The 22,601-nt window shown below is 56.4% G+C and overlaps 4 protein-coding genes across 19 annotated transcripts in view; 2 read left to right on the forward strand and 2 right to left on the reverse strand.

Annotated features, from left to right (window-relative positions):
- The window catches only part of EXOC7 (exocyst complex component 7), a 29,919-nt gene extending 22,338 nt beyond the window's left edge, over positions 1-7,581 (forward strand). For 5 of the 15 annotated variants that reach the window (XM_067716554.1, XM_067716549.1, XM_067716544.1 and 2 more), the window contains 13 exons: positions 603-671; positions 1,646-2,211; positions 2,483-2,581; positions 2,981-3,043; positions 3,314-3,380; positions 4,140-4,178; positions 4,915-4,980; positions 5,443-5,563; positions 5,779-5,874; positions 6,605-6,668; positions 6,889-6,930; positions 7,030-7,163; positions 7,410-7,581. In XM_067716554.1, coding sequence (XP_067572655.1) covers positions 603-671; positions 1,646-2,211; positions 2,483-2,581; positions 2,981-3,043; positions 3,314-3,380; positions 4,140-4,178; positions 4,915-4,980; positions 5,443-5,563; positions 5,779-5,874; positions 6,605-6,668; positions 6,889-6,930; positions 7,030-7,163; positions 7,410-7,512 — 1,529 coding nt within the window. In that variant the 3' untranslated portion in view covers positions 7,513-7,581. The remainder of the gene's footprint in view (positions 1-602; positions 672-1,645; positions 2,212-2,482; positions 2,582-2,980; positions 3,044-3,313; positions 3,381-4,139; positions 4,179-4,914; positions 4,981-5,442; positions 5,564-5,778; positions 5,875-6,604; positions 6,669-6,888; positions 6,931-7,029; positions 7,164-7,409) is intronic. The other 10 variants (XM_067716552.1, XM_067716557.1, XM_067716553.1 and 7 more) reach the window with 6 other exon arrangements.
- A 930-nt stretch (positions 7,582-8,511) lies between these two features.
- Positions 8,512-12,759, reverse strand: ZACN (zinc activated ion channel). The gene is given in 11 exon segments (XM_067714240.1): positions 8,512-8,657; positions 8,660-8,701; positions 9,143-9,260; positions 9,262-9,308; positions 9,413-9,620; positions 9,752-9,876; positions 10,648-10,817; positions 11,080-11,170; positions 11,303-11,366; positions 11,701-11,812; positions 12,713-12,759. Coding segments are annotated over 11 exon segments (1,170 nt in total).
- Positions 12,760-13,036: 277 nt separating this feature from the next.
- GALR2 (galanin receptor 2) lies at positions 13,037-15,493 on the reverse strand. Its single transcript, XM_067714241.1, is given in 3 exon segments — positions 13,037-13,862; positions 15,134-15,424; positions 15,426-15,493. Coding segments are annotated over 3 exon segments (1,185 nt in total).
- A 3,820-nt stretch (positions 15,494-19,313) lies between these two features.
- Positions 19,314-22,601, forward strand: part of SRP68 (signal recognition particle 68) — a 29,801-nt gene continuing 26,513 nt past the window's right edge. The window contains exons 1-2 of one of the 2 annotated variants that reach the window (XM_067715906.1): positions 19,314-19,514; positions 21,084-21,150. In XM_067715906.1, the coding sequence (XP_067572007.1) occupies positions 19,355-19,514; positions 21,084-21,150 (227 nt within the window). In that variant the 5' untranslated portion in view covers positions 19,314-19,354. The remainder of the gene's footprint in view (positions 19,515-21,083; positions 21,151-22,601) is intronic. The other variant, XM_067715905.1, reaches the window with a different exon arrangement.

Consider the following 22,601-nt stretch of genomic DNA (forward strand, 5'->3'; position numbering starts at 1 on the left):
TCTTTGTCACGGGCAGCCCTTTCACGCTCAGACCAGCAGTGGCAGGACCAAGGCGGCCGAGGCCTCCTGGCCGCCCCCCTCCACCTGAAAGGCGAGCATGTGCCACAGGGGACAGGCAGCCCGTACACCATGTCCCTGCCTCCCTCCCATCAGAGGAAGGACAGCCCTGCCCTAGTGGACCAGATCCACCTTCAAAAGAATGACCCTGGGGGCGAAAAGAAGCCTGTCCCCATTCACTGGGCAGTGACATTTCTCTAACTGGATCTCTCCCCAAATATGGTGAGATAAACCCCCTGGGGCTGAGCATCAGAGCTTCCGCAGCTGCTGGAAACGCTTCAGAAACCCGGTTTTCTCTCAGCCTCCAGGCGTGGGGAAACCAGCTCCCGAGGATGGTCTGGGGCACTGCAAGTCACGCTTGAAATGGCTGTTCCCAAGGTGGTCTGAGGCAGAGGAGGGGCTCAGAGCCCTCTCCAATGCCCCCTCCCCTACACCCCATCTCACATACCCCCCCGGAGGTCGAGGGCTTCTTCCCAGTCCCCTGAGAGGCAGCCACCCCGCCCCTGGATAAACGCTGCTTGTGTTTGCGGCCGACGTCTCGCTAGGTCACGAGCATGATTTCCGAGTTAAGCACCTGTCCGAGGCCCTGAACGACAAGCACGGGCCACTGGCCGGTGAGTACTGCAGCCCAGCCCGAGGGCAGCCGCCGCTGCATTCACGGCCGTCCCCAGAGGGCCTGCTCCGGCCTGGCCTAGCCGGCCGCTCCGCTCCAAGGATGAGCCCGGCCTACCCGCCTCTCTCTCTCCGGTCTGTCTCTCTTTTGGGCACTAGGTCCCCTTGCCTCTCTCCAGGTGGGAGTGCACGCCTGGCTCTCAGGGCCTGGGCCAAGGGCAGAAGTTGCTGCCACTCGGAAGGCGGGCAGAGAGGGCAGGCGGGCCCCTGGAGGGCAGGGAGCATCAACACCTGACTCCAGCGATGGCTCCAAAGCTCTGACTCCTCGGAGCCCGTCCCTCGGCACATAGGACCAGGTTGCCTGCGGGCACCCCTGCCCCAGCCTGCAATGCAGTAGCGGGATCCTGTCTCCTGCTGGGCAGCTGACAACCAAGGAGCCCTCCCCCTCTGAGGCTCACATTGCCTCATCTCCAGCTTTGACGCCACGCCAGCTAGCCTTATGGACCAGAGCCCATTGCCTCTTTATACATTCCAGAAGGCCTGGCGGGGCTGGTATCTGGCTCCAGAGGCCCAGCATTTTCGGACATGGACGACCACTGAGACTGCCTCCCTGAGGTGGACGCGGCCACTTGCCCATCCCTGGGTGTCCTCTTCCCAGTACAATTCAGAATCCTCAGTCTTGGGGTCAGGCGTGTCTTATCCAGGAAGTCGATTGGGGGATCTTATCCTTTTTATCCATCTCCCCAACACCTCTCGTACCTGACATTCTGGAACAAAGGCTGGACTCAGCCCGTTTTTCCTCGCAAACCCTGCCGGGCCTGCTGGAGTTCTCCCAGCTTTCTGCCAGCACAGTCGTCTTCCCCATCTGCTGCTAGTCTGGCTACAGGCCAGGAACTGGGGAGACTCGTGCCCCACCCCCCAGCAGGGAGAGGGTCTGCCCCAAACCAGTAGCTCAGGGGCACTGCTTTCCCCCCAGGGAGAGATGACATGCTGGACGTGGAGACCGACGCCTACATTCACTGCGTCAGTGCCTTTGTCAAGCTGGCCCAGAGCGAGTATCAGCTGCTGACGGACGTCATCCCTGAGCACCATCAGAAAAAGACCTTTGACTCTTTGATACAGGTCCTGCCCCTGGGCCCTGACCAGATGCCCCAGCATGAGCTGTCACTGCAGAAGCTTGAGTTCGGTCCGGGCATGCGGTCCACAGCCCTCAACTCCAGCCACCACCTCCACCTCCCATCCTGGGGATCTGTCCTGGGTGGCGTGTCCCGGTCGGGACCTCCCCATTGGGGGCATACTTCCCCCACGCCCCTCCAGGTGCCCTCACCGTCCCTGGGAACCGGCTGTCTGCCCCCTCCCCTGAGCCCTCTCCCTGCCCCGCTCTCTCAGGATGCCCTGGACGGGCTGATGCTTGAAGGGGAGAACATCGTGGCTGCTGCCCGGAAGGCCATCATCCGACACGACTTCTCGGCTGTGCTCACCGTCTTCCCCATCCTGCGGCACCTCAAGCAGACCAAGCCTGAGTTTGACCAGGTGCTCCAGGTATGTGGGTGAGGATGCCCTTGGGGACCCTGGAAGGAGGAATCCTGCTGCCCGGCACGGCCCCCCAGGAGAACTGTGTTCTCTACCCCCACGGGTCCGCTCCGAGGGTGAATGGCAGCAGCTTCCTCAGGGTCCCGGGCATGTGGAGGTGCTCTCAGGGTGAGTGAAGAGGGGAGACAGTCCCCTGGGGTGAGGGGCCGGGAAGGAGCAGGGCCCCAGGCACAGCCTGTAGCCGGGTTCTGGCACCCTGTGCAGCCATGTGCTTCCTCAGGGGACGGCGGCCAGCACCAAGAACAAGCTGCCCAGCCTCATCACCTCCATGGAGACCGTTGGAGCCAAAGCGCTGGAGGACTTCGCTGACAACATCAAGGTGCTCTCCCTCCCTTCGCTGCCGTGCAGGACGGCCCGTGGGGCTGTGGGCAGGGCTGCCGGTGACCTGGCTTGGAAACTCTTTCTGAAAGCAGGCCTCCAAGAGGGGCGGGCCTGCCCTGTGGGGAAGCCGGCCGTGCTGCTAGTCTCCTGTCAGTGCCCACGGGCCCCCCTTTCTTCCCCAGGGGCTCCAGAGGCCCCCCACCCCAGGTGTCAAGCTCCTGCCCCGCTTTTCCCATGTAGTCATGTCCGTATGTCTGTCCCGCTCACCTTTGTGCCCGAGGGGCATCCTGACACCTGTCTGCCAGGAGGTGGCGCCATGAGCCCGCAGACTGGGGTGTGGGGTGGGCGCGGGACTCCCCGGGAGCTGCTTCAGGGAGTCGGGCTGTTCTTCCCACAGAACGACCCGGACAAGGAGTACAACATGCCCAAGGACGGCACCGTGCACGAGCTCACGAGCAACGTAGGTGCTGCCCGGGGGCTCCTGGGGCGGGGAGGGGGCGCAGGTGGCAGGATGGACTGCAAGGTGCTTAGTGCCCCCAGCAGACAGGGCCTTTCCCAGGAGGCCAAACCCACAGGGTGAAGCACGAAGTTTGCAGCCACCCTTTTCACTGGGCAGGCCCCTGGCCCTGTACCTGTCCTGGAATGGTCAGAGGGGTGAACTGTAGGAGGTGATCCGACCTTTGGGTCCTGCCCTTGACCTTCTTCCTGGACCTGTTTTCTCCCCACGCAGGCCATCCTCTTCCTGCAGCAGCTCCTGGACTTCCAGGAGACAGCAGGCGCCATGCTGGCCTCCCAAGGTACTTGGCACCTCCCAGCGGGGCCCCGTGCCCCACTCCTCCCTCTGGCCTGGAGACGTGGGGTTAGCCCCCTCTGGGTGAGGAGATTTCCCCCGCCCCGTGGAGTGGGAAGGAGATGTGGCCTGTGGCGGGACCCCCAAGCTGCTTGGGCCATCTGGGCCCAGCATCAGGAAAGCAGCCGGGGTATGACTACCTTTCCTGGCCTCCAGCCCCTCTCGGCTCCCTCCACTGTCCTCACTCTGGAGAGCAGAACTCACTTGTTTGGAGGTGCCCTTCCCACCCCGCCCCTCCTGCATTTCCCCACCTCCTCCTGTGTTGCCTTTCCTCCTAATTAGTCCAGTACAGCTGACCCCTTACAGCTGGCATCTCAGGGCCAGCCTGGTGTCTTCCCGGGACTGTGACTGCTGTCCTGGGACGGGGGCTCAGGAGGTTAGCACGTGGGGAAGAGCGCGCTTCCGAGCACTGAGACCCAGCCCAGCTTGTTGGGCCCCAGGCCTTCCCTTTTCCCCCCAGTCTAGGGGCAAGGAGCCAAGGTTCAGCCTCTGGCCTGTGGGTCTCCAGATGTCCACTTTCCAGTGTGTCGCTGGCCTTCAGGGGTCCAGCCTGGGCTGTCCTGCTGTCTGTTCCTGGCGTCGCGGGGAGTGGTCTGCTTGGCTCGGGTGTTGCGGCCGTTTCTAACCTGTTTTTGCACTTTGCATCTTCCTCCCTCCTTTGTCTCTCCCCCCTGCCCCTCTGTGCGCACTGCCTCTCACTGCGTAGTTCTTGGGGACACATACAATATTCCTTTAGACCCCCGAGGTAAGCAGCAGGGCTCCGCAGCCCCATCCTTCCCCTCTGAAGCCCCCTGAGTGAGGTTCCCTGGGGACAGAGGCACCTGGACAGACTCCCAGTAGGAGCGGGGTCAGAGGGCACACGGTTCCTTCCGGGTGCTCCCAACCCTCTCAGCTCCCTGACGGCCACTTTCTGTCTCTGGGTTTCTCCAGGCAGCATCTTGCTGTGTCCAGCACCCTGAGTACACCCTTCAAGCTGGTCCAGCACCTCCCTGTCCCCTTCCTCCTCCATCCGCTCCCTTCCCCCCTTGGCTTTCTGCTCTGTGCAGCCAGCAAGTCTCTGTTAGGAAGGGCCTGGTAGAGGAGGTTGTGAGCAGTGGGGGTGAAGGGGGAGAGGCCACGGGGGGCCTATTCTAAGACTCTGTTGCTGACAAATGGGAGAAGTGGGCCTTGTCGGTACCCCCAGCGTGGGTCGGGGGCTGGGTTGCACAGACTGTCCCGTTCCTGTCCTGCCAGCCTTCCTGCCGGCCCTGGGCCAGCTCATTACCCCCGCCAGCCGAGACCATGGAGGCGCCGGCCCTGGGTTCCAGGAAGAGTCCCAGGGAGTGCCCCCCGCAGCGGGAAGGGAGCCCTGTAGCTCAGCACGTCCCCGGGAGGCTCGGGCCCCTCCCAGGGTTTCCTCAGCCGCTCCGCGGGCCTAGGGGAGGCCAGGGAGGGTCTCGGCTGCTGCCACTGCTGTGGTAACAGGACCCCTCCTCTCACAGAGACCAGTTCCTCAGCCACCAGCTACAGCTCCGAGTTCAGCAAGCGCCTCCTGAGCACCTACATCTGTGAGTGGCAGCCTCCGGGGCCCGGCCTCCCCGCCTCCCGGCCTCCCCGCCTCCCGGCCTCCCCGCCTCCTGGCCTCCCCGCCTCTTCCCTTCCGTCTCCTCTCTGTGCTCTCCTGCTAGTCCCGGTCCCGCTCCTGAGCACCAGCGCCCCGCCAGCCAGCAGCCTCCGGGGCCCGGCCTCCTGGCCTCCCTGCCTCCCTGCCTCTTCCCTTCCGTCTCCTCTCTGTGCTCTCCTGCTAGTCCAGGTCCCGCTCCTGAGCGCCAGCGCCCCGACTTTTAGAATCGCAGCCTGACCTCTGGTTGGGGGGCCGCGGGGTCTCGGCAAAAGGCTCCCAAGGCTGGTGGGGTCTCGAGTCCGGGAGGAGCAAGGAGCGACGGGTGGGAGTTGGTCTGTGGGCCCCAGGATTGGGTCATTTGGGTCAGCCTGCCATGGGAGGCGTCACCACATCCTGCCCTGTGCAGGTAAAGTCCTGGGCAACCTGCAGCTGAACTTGCTGAGCAAGTCCAAGGTGTATGAAGACCCGGCTCTGAGTGCCATCTTCCTGCACAACAACTACAACTACATCCTCAAGGCCCTGGAGAAGTAAGTGGCTATGGGTGCTGGTCTGCAGCTCTCACCTGCCCCTGCCTGGCCTGCCGGGGCTGGCTGTGCCCCCTCGTGTCCAGGGCGGGGAGGACGCCGCTTTACCCTTCACAGTCCCAGGACGCAGGGAGGTGGGAGGCAGGCCCCACTGGTGTTGCTGCAGAGGCCGGCAGCCTTTCTATCGTCCTCTCCTCTCTCGCCTGTTCCCACCCCAGGTCTGAGCTGATCCAGCTGGTGGCCGTGACCCAGAAGACTGCCGAGCGCTCCTACCGTGAGCACATCGAGCAGCAGATCCAGACTTACCAGCGCAGGTGGGCCTCTGCCCACCCTCCCGCTCCCCGACCTGTGTACCCACCAGTAACGCTTGCTTCTCAGAGCCTCGGGATGCCGGGCCCAGTCAGAGTGGGCTCAATGACGGGGAACTGCCACCCTGTGAACCCCAATCCTCTACTTGTTTTTTAATCACACTCGTGGGGTGGAGAAGGGTAGTTGCCAAGGGTGACGACTAAGATGGTTGAAGGGCTGCCCGCCAGAGATGTGGGTAACGTTTAGACCAGTTGAAGAGCAAGCTCACAAGGTCCCTTGAACTTGGCTAGCCTCACTACAGGGCTGTCTCTGCCCCTCTCCTCCTGTTTCTTAGTTTGTGCGTCTCTCTCTCCCTTTGTGTGTGTCTTCCCCGTGACCGTATCTCCCTCTGCTTTCCCATTTATCTGTCCTCCGTTCCCTCTTTTCTCATCTGCTTCTCCATCTTAATTGGCCATGATACCAACGTGAAGTGTAGTTGGTAGTGTTTGTTCAATTTATTGAATGTTCTGTTTCCTGTCCTTAATTTTAAAAGCGAGCAGCTTGAACAGTTTTATTCCCAAGGAAAAAGATCTCAGCTGTGTTTTGCTTAGTTATGACCCACACTGATCCCTGCCCTCACCCTCTCCCCCAGTAGATCAAGAGATTTTTAAAAAACAAAGCAGTCCAGCCCCAGGGAGGGAGCAGCTGCCTGAGGCTGTCCCTCCTCTGCCCTCTGCTTCCCTCCCTGCCTGGCAGTTGGTTAAAGGTGACTGACTACATCGCTGAGAAGAACCTGCCTGTGTTCCAACCCGGAGTCAAGGTGGGCTGAAGGCCTGGGCTGGGAAGGGATGTCTAGCAGATGTGGTGCTTTCTGTTGTGTCTCTGGGAAAAAACAGACAACTGGGATGAGAAAGCAAAGGATGCCCGTGGCCATCCGGGCAGCAGGGGAGAGGGCTGGGCTTGGGGTTTGGGGAAGGAGCAGGGGCAGGACGATCCTGCTCTGAGGGACGCTTTCTCTGCCGTCTCCCCTGGCCCCCCAGCTTCGGGACAAGGAGCGGCAGGTGATCAAGGAACGTTTTAAGGTAAGTCCCCCGCTCCACTGATCGCTGCTGCTACTGTAGCAACACAGACTCAAACCTTTGTCTCTGGGTCACTTCTGTTTCCACCGTTTTGGTGACCAGGGCTTCAACGATGGCCTGGAAGAATTGTGCAAGATCCAGAAGGCCTGGGCTATTCCCGACATGGAGCAGAGGAACAAGATCCGCCAAGCCCAGAAAAACATTGTTAAGGAGACCTACGGGGCCTTTCTGCACAGGTTAGCCCTCCGTCTCTGCCCTCCCAGCCCCACGCTCCCCGTTGCCCTGGCTGGACCACTGGGTCCTTCTCTTCTTCAAGGAAACCTGGAGAGGGTGGTGGGTTTGGGTGGCAGATCCAGTGCCCACGGCTTTGGTGTGCGGCCAGACCCAGACATCACCCAGGGGCACCCCATCGGGAGGGCCTCAGGCTGAGGCAGAGCTGGGGGGGGGGCTAGGCATCCCCACTGACCTCAGCGCCTGGTCAGGTATGGCAGCGTGCCCTTCACCAAGAATCCTGAGAAGTACATCAAGTACCGCGTGGAGCAGGTGGGCGACATGATCGATCGCCTGTTTGACACCTCCGCCTGAGCCGCCACCGCCCTGCCTGGCTCTGCCGACCAGCCATGTTATCGGACAGATAAACCGGTGTTAACTTGCCTCTGGGCCCTGGGGTCTTTCTCCACCACCCCGACCAGGAGCCCTGTCCCTGAGCCCTCGGGTCCTGGTTTACCCTTCCTCTCGCGGCCCCCATTCCGCACACAAGCAGCGCTGTCCCGGAACTCGGGGGTTCCTCCGCGCCTTGGGTTTCATGACCCTGACTGCGGCTCGCAGGGGCCACGTGACGGCTTCAAGGCAGGAAGGACAGGGAAGGAAGACAGAGGTCTGTGCCCTCAGCCGCCTTGTGTGGACAGGAGCAGGAGAGCAGAGCAGGCCCACCCCCGGACCAGCTCCGACTTGGGGATGGAGAACCCCCTTCAGCCCAGGCGTGAGGGTTGGGCTCGGAGGAGCTGGCCACACTGCAGCCACAGGGCCTGGAGAAAGGCAAGCAGGGTTGACCCGCTCTCGGATTCAGTGCAGAGACCGCATTCCCCATCCCCGCAGTCCTGCGGTCTGGGGGGTTCTGCCCCCGAGGCATCCCCCCGGTGGCTGGAGCGGTAGTGCTCTGTCCCCTGCCCTCTGGGGGCCAGCGCTCCGCAGGACTTCACAGAAGGAGTTCTGACAACCCCGTGCCTGGAGCCAAGCAGCAGTGGTTGCAGAGGAGCAGTTAGGCTGCGTGTGGGGACTGGGTGACCAGTGAACAGTCGTGAGACGATATGGGGCAGAGTTGGGGTCGGGGGCATGAGATGGGCCCCACCTACTTTGACAAAAGTGAACAGCTGAGCTCAGTGAAGACAGACCCCTGAGGCACCCTTGCACTGGGATGATGGGTTTATTCCACACTCTTTGCTTGCATGCTAACAGAAGGGAGAGCTCAGGGTGGCCTGGGGTCCTCCAGGCTTAGGGAAGAGAGTCGACCTCCCTCCCTCCTCTTTCCTGAGACCCTGTCACAGCCCAACTCCTCAGGTCTGTAGCCCCAGGCCCTGCCCCTTACAGCCTGGGCCACCCGCCGTGGGGTGCAGCCTCACCAGGGGCTGGGTCCAACTTGCATGTCGCCCACATCCGGAGCACAGCGCAGATGAACTGGCTACACAGCGCCCCTGCCACGTACACCAGGAAGAAGATGTGGTCAGCAGCTCAGCCCAGCTCCTCCTGGACCCCTTTCCTCCTCTGGAGGCTTCTGTGTGGGGAGAGGCAGGAAAAGGAGGTGTACTTCAGGGCTCACCTGACATGCACACTCGCCGGGAGCAGAAGGGTGGGTCCCAGGAGGTGCCAGTCTGTATTTCTCCCTTCGTTAGAGTCACAACTAATGAGTGTTTGGGTCTGGCCCATTCTAGGTCATCTTGAGTTGAAAAAACGTCCCACAGAGAGGCTCTGCAAGGCAGAGGGTTATCTCAGGGAGTCTGAAGTCACCTGGGCCTTTAGGGAGGCTAACCCTGCTCCCTGCTCCAGACCTGCTGCTTCCAAGGGCAGCCGTGATGGAACCCAGGACAGTGGAGCCAGCAGAGTGGATGCAGGAACCTCTAAACAGCCTGGTAACCCGCAACCCCAGCCCACCAGCTCTGCCCCTAGGCCTCTTTCCTCAGCAGCCCCCAAGGAACGGGCCCCAGGCCCTGCCCACCTTCAGGATTGGGCCCTGGGTTCCCACAGTCGTGCCGCTCCCTGCTCAGGACCGGGCTGGGGCTGCTCTCAGCCCTGAGGTTGCTGTGGGCCAGCAGCCCGGACAATAGCCCGGTCTCCCGTGGTGCTGATGAAGAGCAGCAGCAGCAGGGCAGTGACGTAGTGAACTGGGGAGGTGGGCAGGGGTGGGGCGACAGCAGGTGCGGGCAGAATGAGGTGGGCCCAGCACAAGGTGGTCCTGCCCCCGGCCAGGCGAGGGTGTGGGCCTTACTGAGCAGCGGGTTGCAGGAGGAGAAGCTGGGCAGGGCCTGAACCAGGGAGGAGTGGAAGACGAGGTAGCCCAGCAGCAGGGTCACCTTGTAGGCAACGCGCGCCGTCCGGAGGGGCAGCAGCGCCCCGCACAGGTCAGCCAACAGCAGTGCCTCCCCGGGTACCGAGAGCGCTATGATGGCCTTTAGCGCTGTGTTCTGCAGGCACAACTGGAAGGAAGAAGGTCGGGACTTTCCAGTGGGGGTTGCGCAGGGGTGGGCGGTAGAAGGGTGATGTCACGGCCTCTGGCTATGCATCCTCGATGCCCCCATCAGCCCTCGGCAGCCACCTCCCAAGTCACCGTCACCTGGAAGCAGGGCACCAGCTGCTGGGATGGGACTTGGGTTTTCAAATCCCGAACTACGTATTCTCTCTTGACACTCACCATCTCATTCATCACATGGGCCTGGAACTCCAGCTCCATCACTGAAGGGGTGGGGGTGAGAACAGTGAACTAGAAATACCCCTGCCCCCGCATCTCTCTTGGGGGTAGGGGCAGGGACAAGCTGGAGCCCAGGGATGCTGGAGCCCTGTGTTGGTTGCTGGGGGCAGACTTGGAAACTGGTCTGTACAAGGGCTTTCCAAACCGGATTTCGCAAGACCCCAAGTTTACTCCAGTTAGAAGGGCCTTATCAGATTCACAGGTGAGTTTTCATTGTAAAAATAAATGCACCACTTCATGGAGGGGACGTGGTCACAGACTCATTCACCAGTATATCATCTCACACCTGAAATAATTAGGATTCATTGGGCGGCAGCTGTGGTATTTCCCAGAGGGGAGGGATGTAGGGAAGGATGGAACTTCGCCGCCGAGTTGGATGTCACCTGTTGGGCTTGTGGGATATTCACTGGGTGGCTACACCTTCGGGATGTTTCCAGGAATGAGCCAGCAGCAGCCTGAGCCTCTGGGCTTGACACAAGTGTGCAGTTCGGCCCTGGCTGCTGGGGGCATTGCTCTGGGGTAGCTGATGGGGGAGAAGAGAAGACTGGAGGGGGGCTACGGCCTAGAGCAGGGGAGGACTAGGAGGTGGGGCTGCTGTTTGAGTGGGAGGTGCCCGGTGAAAGCAGAACGATCAGCTCCCCTAAGCCTGGGGGTGGACTGGTGTGAACACAGGGCCGGGACCCCTGTGTCAGGTGTTCGCTGGAGGCCAGAGGCTCCCCTCTCCCTTCATCTCCCAGCTCCTGTCCTGTCAGCACCAGTGTTGCCAAAAGCGAAGAAGCTGAGGCTGCAGTGGCGCTGGTCCCTGGGGAAGTGGAAAAGCTCAAAGTCACAGTTGGTCTCCGTGGTGAGGACCAGGTAGAGCTCGATGTGGCCATCCCGGTCCACTCGGGCTTGTGGGCTCTGGCCCTGCCAGTTCACCCAGAGCCTGCAGAGGGAAAGGTACCACAGCCAGTGGCCCAGCTCCTCCTCAGAAGGGGGAGGAGGGGGAGACCCCAGCATATGCCCAGCTGCCATCCACTGCCCTCGGGGTTCCAGAAGGGGCACCATAAGGCATGGGAGTTGTGCCAGTGGTCTGGCAGGGCCACCAGGAGGGGGATATTCACTAAGAGGACCTCCCGGCCCTAGATGGGGAATAGCGAGGGCTATGCCTGCCTAGTTCCTGAGACAAGAACCCCCGCCTCACTTACACCTCCCGGATAGTGAGTCCTGGTGTCCAGAGAGAGTCCCAGGGCAGCGTGACTCTGCCCTGCCGGTGGCCAGGCGAGTGTCCAGCCAGGACTAGGGACACAAGGATGCTACTAAGGCTCCCACTCTCCGTATACATGCGCCCTTGGGCTTGGCAGGTTGGTGAAGGCCAGTGCTTCTGTGCTGGGCTTACAGAGGTCTCCCTTACTCACCCCCTGCCCCCACACTGGTGGTGGGTGCTCACCAGTCGAAGCAGCATCGTGGAGGACACTGTGTACCGCAGGATGTCCTGGGGGAGGGGGCAGCAGGTCACCTCGGGGGTGGGTGCTACGTGACAAGAAGGAAGGAGACCCCAGCACTCACTAGGCTGAGTCCTGTCCCATTCCTAGCTCAGCGCTTGGGCCCCCGAGTTCTCCACAGCCTGAGGACACTTAGCACGTTAAACACGTTTGACACAAACACCTGCACGTCCACGAGCAGGGGCGCGCTTCCGTTCGGAATCTGGATGGTTTCCTGAACCTCCTGGGGTTGAGTTGAGGTTGAAGAAGGATGACCAGTCTGAGGGATGGAGGTCGAGGTCACCCAGTGCCCTGGGGCCCAAATCCCAAAGCTCAAGACCCTACGCTTTCTACCTGCCAACCGCTGACACGCTGGAGCCACAGTGCGGTTCCGAGCCCGAGGAAGGTGAGATGGAGCAGGAGCCGCAGGGCCATTGGCAGCAGCTGCTCGGAGGGGCTGGATGGAGCAGCAGCGCCAAGCTACGACCTCCACTTCAGTCACTTCTCTGCGCGACTGGGCAGTTGGTTGGAGGCAGCTGTTCTGCGCACCAACCCTGGAGCCTTGGACTTGGCACACCCCCACCCCAGGTTCAGCAAACACCTGAAGACAAAGCTCAGGACCCAGCCCCGCCCACCTGGCACCTGCCTATATGCTTCCCGGTCCTGCTCCATTTCCACCACCTGGAACCAATCATCACACTCAGGACCCATCAAGCAGACCAGGGAAGCGTGGGAGCCCTGCTCAAACACGCACACACTTTTCTCTGACACTGTCCTTCCAATCTGGCCAGGTGCAGCCTCTGTTTCCACAGCAGGCACCGCCTGGCTAAATACCCAGACCCTTACCAAAGTGCTCTGTGCTCAAAGACCTGAAGTGGGCACGCCCTTGGGTTATCCTGCCTCTTCTCAAACACTGAACTAATTTCATGTAAAAAGCTTGGCTCAAGAACTCCGGGAGTGGGGCAAACCTGGGGACAGGTAGAGGCTGGCTCCTGACCAAAGCTCGGGGCGGGATTCTCAGCCTGCCCCGGTCCAGCAGTGCCTTAGAACCGCTGCTGTGCGCCCCAGAGCAGGACTGACGGGTGTGCGGGTGACTTTCCTGGCCTGAGGATAAACCAAGCCCTTGGAGACCAGATCCCAGATAGCTGCAGTGAAGGAAGGAAGCCCAAAGGCTGAAGGTGGGTAGGCACTGCTCTGGCTGGCATGGCTCCAAGGGACCCCAGGGAGCCGGGAACAGGCAAGGACTCGCCACCCGCAGGCGCACGAACGCTACTAGGAACACACATAGTGTCCAAGTCTGTCATCGACCGGTTTATCGAGCACGCTTAAACACTCAGCCCGCCTTTGTCGCGCTCACCGGCGGCTGCTGGCTCCCCGATCTATATACACCTGGCGCTTCCGCATGGCCACGTGCAAAGAGCCTTCGGTCGTCCCGCGCTCCCCAGCCTCAGTTAGGGATTTCTACGCGGACTTTAACTCTGCCGCCTTCAGTGCGGGCCGCCCTCTTTCCTTGTAACTGAGCAGGGCACCCTGCCCTCATTTAGCCGGAGCGCCCCTGTGAAGTTGTAGAGCCTCGCGAGATATGCGGAGACACGGCGCGCCAATGCCCGCGGAATGGATTGCGTGTTTTATTAACAGATGAAACTCCCTCCACGATCCCCCGACCTCTGACTCCAATCTTTCAACACCCAAGTGTACTCCCTAAGTGCCTTCGGGTCACATTAACTGTCAAGGTGGCTTTGGGAGCCTTTTGGTCCCGCCAGGACAGGCTGGGAACCGAGCTCGAGGACTGGCAGCTAAGAGGCGCCGGCGCAGGAGCAGAGGGCCCGGCTGCCTCGCTCACGTGCGTTACGTCGGTGGACTCGCGCTCCAGCACGCTGCCGCTGTGGGTGCCCTGGGCCGCGACGCACACGCGGCCGGAGGCTCTGCGCGGGGCGCGGCGCAACAGGCCCGCGCAGATCTTGCGGAAGCCCTTGCGGAAGTGCTTGGAGACGAGAGCGTAAACGATAGGATTGACGCAGGAGTTGGAGTAGGAGACGAGGTGCGAGACGATACGCAGCGCGTAGGTAGCGCGCGTAAGGGGGAAGCGGCCGAACCACACGCAGAGGTTAAGCGCGTGGTGAGGCATCCAACAGAGGCAGAAGAGCGCGGCCACGATGACGATCATACGCGTCAACTTGCGTTTGGCGCGCCGGGCGCCCGAGCCGGCGGCCACCGGGTCGACGGCTCGCCAGAGGTAGCGCAGGGTGCGCGCGTAGGTCAGGCCGAGCACCAGCACGGGCAGCAGGTAGCTGAAGACAAACGTGCAGAGGTCCATGGCGCGGCGGCGAGGCGCGCTCCACGCCGGGCGGCACACGGTCAGGTTGGCTAACCGTGACTGGCGGTAGTAACTCAGGTACGGCCCGGAAAAGAGCAGCGACAGCCCCCAGATGAGCCCGATGACCGCCAAGGCGTTGCGAAGCGTGCGCAGCTCGCGGGAGTGCAGCGGGTAGCGGATGGCCAGATACCTGCGGGTCGGGCCAGAAAGGGAGACGTCTGGTGTGCCGGCGGATTCGCGGAGGCAGGGCCGGACCCCTCCACCTCGAGCCCCACGCTCACTGTCGAGGAATGTCTCTAGCGCACGGTAATACCGCACAAGCCCGGAGGGCGACACAGAGCATCCCGGACACCCTCAGCCGCGCCTACACGTGGGGCGGGACCCGGCAGCAGGAAAGGCCACTCATCTGCTCTTCCTGAGACTACGACCACAATCGGATTCCACCCGGGAGGGCACCCCGAAGAGTAAACCGACTTTGGGGCTCCGGCAGGCTGTGATTACCCACCAGTGACGGTGCCCGGAGAGGTAGGACCCAGGCGCCTTGAGGCCCTAGGAGACAGCCTGGAGACACTGTCAGGCAAGGTACCGCGAGGGAATTCTTTAGAGAAGCCGACGTTCTATGGGTCCCATCAGTGCTCTCTTCTTGGAACCAACACACTTGGCATTCAGTGGACCTGGGAGGTATATGGGGAATGTGGCCTCACCTCGCTGCCTGTCCAGGGAAGGTTGGGAGGACGTGGAGACGGAGGGGGCTGGGGAGATACCAGGATTCCCTCCCTAGGAATCCCCCAGGTGTCCTTTCAAGCTTCAGCTTCCAGGGGGACCCTTGGGCCCGCTCCTCTCCTGCCCTTGCCCCCGGGCCTGTTGGTCAGGTTGTGGGACCGAGCTAGGGAGCCTCGGCCATGCTTGCTCGGAGTTTGGCATGGGCCCTCACGAAGGACCCAAATTCTGCAGTCCGCACCAGAGTCGGCTGTGCGGAGCAAACTGTGGCTTGGAGGCCAGTGAGGTGGAGGCGCCCGAGTTTGACGCCAGGAGACAGGCCAGTGGCTTCACGCACAGGATTACTGGATGGGCAACTCTGAGCAAATCACTTACAAACTCGGTTTGGTCTGTAAATTGGGCACAGTAATCCCTCCCATCCCAGCCTCCCAGGGGCGTCGAGCTTCAAAGGAGACCCAGCACGGGGGGAAAACCCTTTGCACCCAGAAACGTTGTGCTTTGTCAGATGTCAGCGGCGCTGGAGAGCTGAGGTCTCCAGCCTGAAGCTCCTGAGGATGTACCGAACAGAGAGACACGGAGGTCCCCCATTCTTATTCTTCTTTTTCCTCTTACACGCCTGCTTGTCTTTCACTCCTTCCTGCTTCCCTTGCCTTCCTAGTGTTCTTTTCTACTTTCCACACATCCCTCCTTGACCCTCAAGTCCAGCCCCCTTCTCCAGCCACAGCCTGCCTGCCAGCTCACCTGTCCAGGGAGACGGCAGCCAGTGTGAAGCTGCTGGCATGCATGGTGAGGAAGATGAAGAAGTGCACCGCCTTGCAGAGCAGCGAGCCGAACACCCAGTCGTCCAGGGTGTAGATGGTGGCCTGGAAGGGCACGCAGCACACGATGAAACACAAGTCGGCCACGCCCAGGTTGAGGATGAACAGGTTGGTGGTGTTGACCGCCTGGCCACCACGAAGCAGCACGGCCAGCACCAGTGAGTTGCCTATGGTGCCCACGAGGAAGATGAGCGCAAATAGCATGGGAACGATGAGGCTGCCAGCTACCCCGGCCGCCCGCCTCGTTCGTGTCCTCGGTGTTCAGGCCACCCGAGCCATTCATAGTGCCGCTGCACCGGGGCTGCCCCGACTTCTGCAGCCGTCTGCGTCCTGGCGAGCGCGCAGCTCCGGCGGTTTTCAGCCGCTGCAGCGCCCAGAGCGACTCGGTGGAGCTGCGGACGGAGTGAGTCTCGCTGAGGCTGGGGCAGGAGAAGCGGGTGCGCTGGGGGCAGGGGAAGGAGCGAGCAGCCGAAGGGTGGGGTGTTCCCCCTGGCGGCCGGCCGCGCTGGGGGAAGGACTGTCCAGTGGCCTCGGCGCGCCCCGGCCAAGGCACAGGCTGCCCACCCTTGGGGCGGAGGGCCGCGCCAGTGTCTGTTCCTCGGCCCTCCGGCGTCGGCGCGCTCCAGCCTCCGACTCCGGGCTGTGCCGGGCTGAGCAGCGAACCGACCTCCGGGGCAGACGCCGGAGTGGTGGAGGGACCGCCTGCCGGGAGCGCTCGCCCGCTACCCCGTGCGCCTCGGCACTTCCCTGCAGCCTGGCGGGCGCGCCAGACCTCCTGGGGCAGGCTGGGGAGCGTCCTCGAGAGAGTTGCAGGTGGCCCCTAAAGCGTGGGGTGGGAGTGATGAAGGGCGGAGGCGGATGAGAGTGCTGCCGTTTTCCAGAAATGGCGAGTGGGACGGCCCTGCCGTGTGCCCCACGCCTCTTCCCACTTCTAATTCCCAGGAACAGCGGTAGGGATGGTGGAAGGATTTCATTCCCTTCTCTCCCTCACTGAGCGTCTCCCCCTCCAGTTCAGTCCGGTAAAAATTTATTGAGCATCTGCTGTGTGTCAGGCTCTGTTCCTGGCGCCGTGGCTCGGTTTCCTCAATATTACAATATGGGCTAATAACACCTTCTCAGAGGGCTCTGGTGAGAATGGAATGACATGTGTGTGAGAGACCTGAGGCCAGTTGGTAGAATCTGGATGAATCCAACTCTTCTTCTTTTTCTCCTTACCCTATTCAGATATCCAACAAGGGGAAACTTAAAGGAAATACAAAACAGCAGAGGACCATGCATCAGGAGCATTTTCCTAGATAGCCAGGAGGGTGTTTAGGTTGCAAAAAACAACTTAAATATTTGTTTCTGATTTTGACATACTAGGCATCAAACACCCGTGACCCAGAATCATCACTGTTTCTGTATAGTTTTAAAACTGGGTTTGAACATCACTACCTCCTGTGGCTTGACCTCTGCTTCCCCTTTCCTTGCCCTGTTCCTTGAGTCCTAGTCAAAAACATTCTTTTTCCACTTTCCCCTCCAGGATCTCAGCCTCAGGAGCCCAGCTACCTGCTCCTCTTGGTAAGGAAGCCTCGTTCACACCTCTGCCCTGCCTGCTTATTCACTGAATAGGAAGATAATGACCATTCATGTTTCTGAGATGCTTGCCATTCATTTATTGAATACACGTTTATACAGCACCTACTCCTTTCCAGGCACTGTTCTAGGTCCTTGGGATTTACCAGTGAGCTCTACAAAGACCAAGGCCCTTCATGAGCTTCCTTTCTGGCAGGGAAGAGACAAATATAACTCAAGTTATTAATCAATTACAAGTTAAGTACTTGCAGGAAAAGTAAATCACGGTGAGGGAATTGGGAGTACTGGAGTGGTGGTGATGGTGCAATTTAAAATGGGGTGGTCAAGCAGACCTCATTAGGAAGGTGACATTTGAGCAAAGAGTTGAAGGAGCTAGCCTAGCAGATAGCCAAGGGAAGTGCATTCCAGATAGAACAGCCAGCGCAAAGGCCCTAAAGCAGGAGTGTGCCCATGTCCCTAAGCAAGGAGCGTGGTATGGCTTGAGCTGAATGAACAAGAAGGAGATTGGCACGAGAGAAGGTGAGAGGCATAGCATGTAGGACTTTTTTCCCTTGCAAGGAAGTCTTCTAATCTGACTAAAAAGCGGAGCCATTGCAGAGTTTTGACTAGAGGACTAACATCATCTGACTTACTTTTTTAAAAAAAGCTTTATTGAAATATAATTCACATACCATACAATTTACCCATATAAAATGTTCATTTGTTTCTTAATATATTCACAGAGTTGTGCAACCATCACCACAATCAATTTTAGGATGTTTTTGTTCCTGCCTCCCACCCCTAGCCCTACACAACCACTCTTTGTCTCTATAGATTTGCCTATTCTGGACATCTTATATAAATGGAATCATACAATATGTGGCCTTCTGTGTATACCTTCTTTCACTTAGCCTAATGATTTCAAGATTCATCCACAATGTAGCATGTATCAGTACTTCATTCCTTTTTATGGCCAAATAATATTCCATTGTATGATAATCGCATTTTGTTTATCAAATTCACTTGTTGATAGACATTTGGGAGACTTACTTTTTTAAAAATTATTTTTAATTTTTGGTAAAATATACAAAACACAGTTTGCCACCTTAAACATTTTAAGTGTATAGTTCAGTAGTGTTAAGTATATTCACATTGGTGTGCAACCAATCTCGAGAACTTTTTGATCTTGCAAAACTGACAGTCTACACCCATTAAACAATAACTCTCCATTTCCCCTGCCTTTAGCCCCCAGCAACCAATCATTCTACTTTCTATGAATTTGACTACACTAGATACCTTATATGAGTGGAATCATACCATATCTTTTCACGACTGGCTTACTTAGCACAATATTTCCAAGCTTCAATCATGTTGTAGCATGTGTCAGAATTTCCTTCCCTTTTAAGGCTGAATAATATTCCATTGTATGGACAGACCATATTTTGCTTATCCCTGAGGGCCGCTGGGTTGCTTCCATCTCTTGGCTATTGCGAATAATGCTACTATAAACGTGGGTGTACAAATAACTCTTCAAGACCCTGCTTTCAATCCTTTTGGATATATACCCAGAAGTGAAATTGCTGGATCATATGGCAATTCTTTTGTCTTCCACTGTGGATGTACCATTTTATATTTGCACCGAAAGTGCACCAAGGTTACAACTTCTCCACATCCCCACCAATACATGTTATGTTCTGTTATTATTGTCCTTTTAATAGTAGCCACCTTAATGGGTGTGAGGTGATCACTCATTGTGGTTTTGATTTGCATTTCCCTAATGATTAGTGCAGACTTACTTTAAAAATACACCATTTAATTTAGTCTTCATAACCACCCTAATTGGTTATCCCCATTTACAGATGAGGGAAAAGGTTTATGAGGGAGATTATTTGCCCATCATCTCCCAACCAGTAATGGCAGAGGCAGAATTGGAGCTGCAGAGATCAGACTCCAGAGCTCGCAGTGCCATATTGCAGAGGAAAGATTCATGGTATCCCTCGCTTCAGCACTTCTCACTCCGCGGACTGCTCGACCGGAAGTCCAGGGAAAGGCACCGATCCCCATCCATTAGGGAAAGTCCCTGCACTATGGTCGGCTCCAAAGGAAAGCGCAGACAGAGGCGGTTCCTCCCAGGCGTGGTGTTTCGTTGTGTAGGGTGGGAACCCCACCTCCGGAGCCCCCGGGGAGGTAGACACTCCGAAATCCAAAGGTCTTAGCCAACTGCACCCGCTCTCTGTGTGCGGGACGTGAGCCGGATCCCCTGTGCAGGGATGCAGGAGGTGTGGGAGGGGGACATCTCCGGATCCTCCACCCTTGGTGGATGCGAAGTAGGATTGCCCCCAGGAGACCTCAGCAGTTACGGCGTCCGCGAGCTTCCGGGCCCTCAGCCTAGCCCACCACCGTTTGAGACCCGGAAGCCTAGTCCACGCGCAGGCGCACTCCAACAAGTGGCCGCTGCCTGCGGGCAGGGCCGTCGGCGGCGGAATCCGCCGGTATCCCGTCAGCCCATCCGAGCCGGCTCCGCTCTCTCTCTCTCTCCCCGGTCGTCCCGCCTTCTCTATCCCGTCCTGCTCTGCGGCGCAGGGGCAAGATGGCTGCTGAGAAACAGGTTCCTGCAGGCGGCGGTGGTAGCAGCAGCGGCGGTAGCGGTGGTGGACGCGGTGCCGGAGGAGAGGAAAATAAGGAAAACGAACGGCCTTCAGCTGGATCGAAGGCAAACAAAGAATTCGGAGATAGCCTGAGTTTGGAGAGTATCCTACAGTAATCGGGCCTAACTCGCAATGACTACGTGTCGATCTGGCGGGCCGGGGGCGGGAGAGGCGGCGGGTTGCGGCACGACCTGGGCAGGAGAGGCCGAAGGTTGCAGTTTCTCTCGCTTCTACTTTTTGGCACTTCAGAGTTTCAGGGTCTGGTTTTCGACTGGCCTTTCCTCGCATCTTCTTTGTCTTCCAGTCTGGGGAACGTCCTCTTCTTTCAAGCGGCACCGGAATATTGGGCAGTTTTCTTCAGTTTACCCGCAGTTGCCCAGTTGGAGGGCTGGTGATGGGGCTGACACTGGCCACTCTGATGAACTACTGCCTTGGCAACTGGGGCCACTGAACTGGGGAGAGGAAACTGCAGTCTTGACCTTTTGGCCTAATACTTCTGTCTGACAGCTGTCGGGGAATGCATAATAAAAATTACAGTTTGATGCTTTGGAAATGGAGGCAAAAGTTACGTGTTGTAAGGGAAAGCTTATTGCCCATTTTGAATATAAATCATTGTAGGTTGTTAACATTACTTGTATAGCTTTCTTAATAGGTCTGTAGACCTTTTATCTTGTTGAGAGTCATTCAGATGAATCGGTTTCTAGTTTTCATCAGAGTGTACCACAGTTGAGTGTTGATGACATTAGTTTGTGGCTTTTTGAAATGAATAAGTAGTGGAGAAAATGTAGGTGAATTTCTGAAATAATACATTTAGCTTGACATCTTAATATAGTGAAGTTTTCAGGAGATTGAAGTTTTACTTTTTGAACGGGCGGTATCCTTTCAAATGGATGTTAGAACGCCTTGATTTTACTGCACACCTTATATATGTTTGTCTCTTTTTAGTTATTGAAATAGCCCTTTTATTGTTCAGTGTTTTAAAATACATCTGTAAAGAAGCATTGAGGAAACTTTAAAAGAAAACTAAAATTGTAGACAAAGGTCGTTGGACTTCCTGAAGTTTGGGACATAATCTTAAAATATTTTAAGGTTCTTAAAAAGGAGAGTTTGCTCAAGGCTTTTTTTTTTAAAAAAAGAAAAACTAGTATTTTAATGCAAACTGTGGTCTGGTTTGGTTGGCATGTGCTCACCATAGGCACATGCAGCATCACAGCTGTTAAGGAAAGTCAGATTTGGCAGATGTAGGAGGTTATGCAAATAGAGGAGTAGTACACGTCATTTATAACCTGAATCTGCTAAAATGAGTAAAACATTGGGTCCAGGTGTAAATCACTGGGAACCACCCCAGATGTAGTCAGTATTTAGAATCCAGCAGCTTTAGCTGTTGGGTCTCATTAATCCTCAATGGCTAATGATGCCCTCCTTTTTTAGTTTGAAAGTAGTAACAGTTCAGGCAGTCAACTTTTCTACATGCTTAGCCCTGGTCCTGTCCTATGATAAGAGAGCTATTGAAAATGCTTACCAGAGATTTCACTAATGTACTCAGTATTTCAGAAATGTTTAATGTGCTGTGATTTGATACAGATGTAGACCAATAGTACTAATATAGATCAATGTTTTGAGTTATTTGGATTCTTGGCACTGTAAGCTTTTCCTTAATCTTGGCTCTAGTTCTTCAGATTATTAAGGAATCCCAGCAGCAGCATGGTTTACGGCATGGAGATTTTCAGAGGTACAGGTTAGTATCGTGCGCAAGATATGTACAAGTCCCTGTGGAATTTTCAAATTTGGTTTGCTTTTTTACTATCCTACTTACTCTGCTGTACCAGAAAGTATACCTAGAAAGTCTAGTTCTTAACTTGTATTGAGTTCTCAAGAAGATACTTAATTTTCAAATTTAAAAGGAGCCAATCTTTTTATCCATTTTGTCTCACAGTATTGCAGATAACATTGGAGGCTTCTGCTGAAAATAGTAGTTATGGTAATCTTTTTTTTTTTAAACTTAACCGTATTGTAGGATCTGGGTTACATTCCAGCTGTTGGCAATCACTGTTCTGATTTCCATTGTTATAGTTTTGCTTTTTTCAGAACATAGCCTTTTGTGTCTAGATTCTCTCACCTAACAGATACTGCTCAGTAGTATTCCATTGCAGGGATGAATCGCAGTCTGCTCTTGTTCCCCAATTGAATGGCTAGTGGTTGACTCCGATTTTTGTTTTTGTTTTTTCTAGTTATTATTAATTGTTTTCAGTGTTACATTTTTAATTAGATTTTTTGGTGGTAAAATATTCATAACATAAAAATGACTTTGATGTGTACCTTTTAGTACGTTTTTAGTACATAAATATATTTGTATGTGTGTGCCTACCAAGTAGTATTTTTGTTCTCCTAGTCTCTTTCTATGCATTTTTTTCATGTTTGCTCATATCGTATATACAACTTTGTATTCTGCTTTTTTGCCTAACGTTATATGGTATGTATTTCTCCATGCCTATAAAAATGTTCCATACACGTGATTTTTATTAGTTGCATTATAACTCAATATATAGGCCTACCATAATTTATTTACCTATTCCCCCAAGTTGGTTATTTATATCGTAGCCAGTTTTGTAGGTTTAAAAATATTGTTCCCGTGAATCTCTGTTCATACCTCTTCGTATTTCTGATCATTTCTTTAGCATAGAGTAGCATAGAAATAGGCAGTCAGTTCAGGAAGTGTGAACATTTTGAAGGATCTTGATAAATGTATCCATATTGCCGGAAAATTTTTACCGATTTATATTTCTACTCATAATGTGTGAGTGTCCCATTTGATTTTTATGTGAAAGGGTAAGTGATAATTAAAGCATAATTATGAATCGAGGGAAAAGATCTAGTTCATAGATTCGGTCAGACTATTACTTCTTCTTTTTAATAACTTGTGCTCTGGTAGCTTTTTTATTTTAATAAATTTATTTATTTATTTTTGGCTGTGTTGGGTCTTCGTTGCTGCACTCGGGCTTTCTCTGGTTGCAGCGAGCGGGGGCTACTCTGCATTGTGGTGCGCGGGCTTCTCATTGCGGTGGCTTCTCTTGTTGCAGAGCACGGGCTCTAGTCACGCAGGCTTCAGTAGTTGCAGCATGTGGGCTCAGTAGTTGTGGCTCATGGGCTCTAGAGTGCAGGCTCAGTGGTTGTGGTGCACGGGCTTTG

This window comes from Pseudorca crassidens, chromosome 19 (genome assembly GCF_039906515.1).
Source record: "Pseudorca crassidens isolate mPseCra1 chromosome 19, mPseCra1.hap1, whole genome shotgun sequence".
NCBI classification, from domain to species: domain Eukaryota; kingdom Metazoa; phylum Chordata; class Mammalia; order Artiodactyla; family Delphinidae; genus Pseudorca; species Pseudorca crassidens.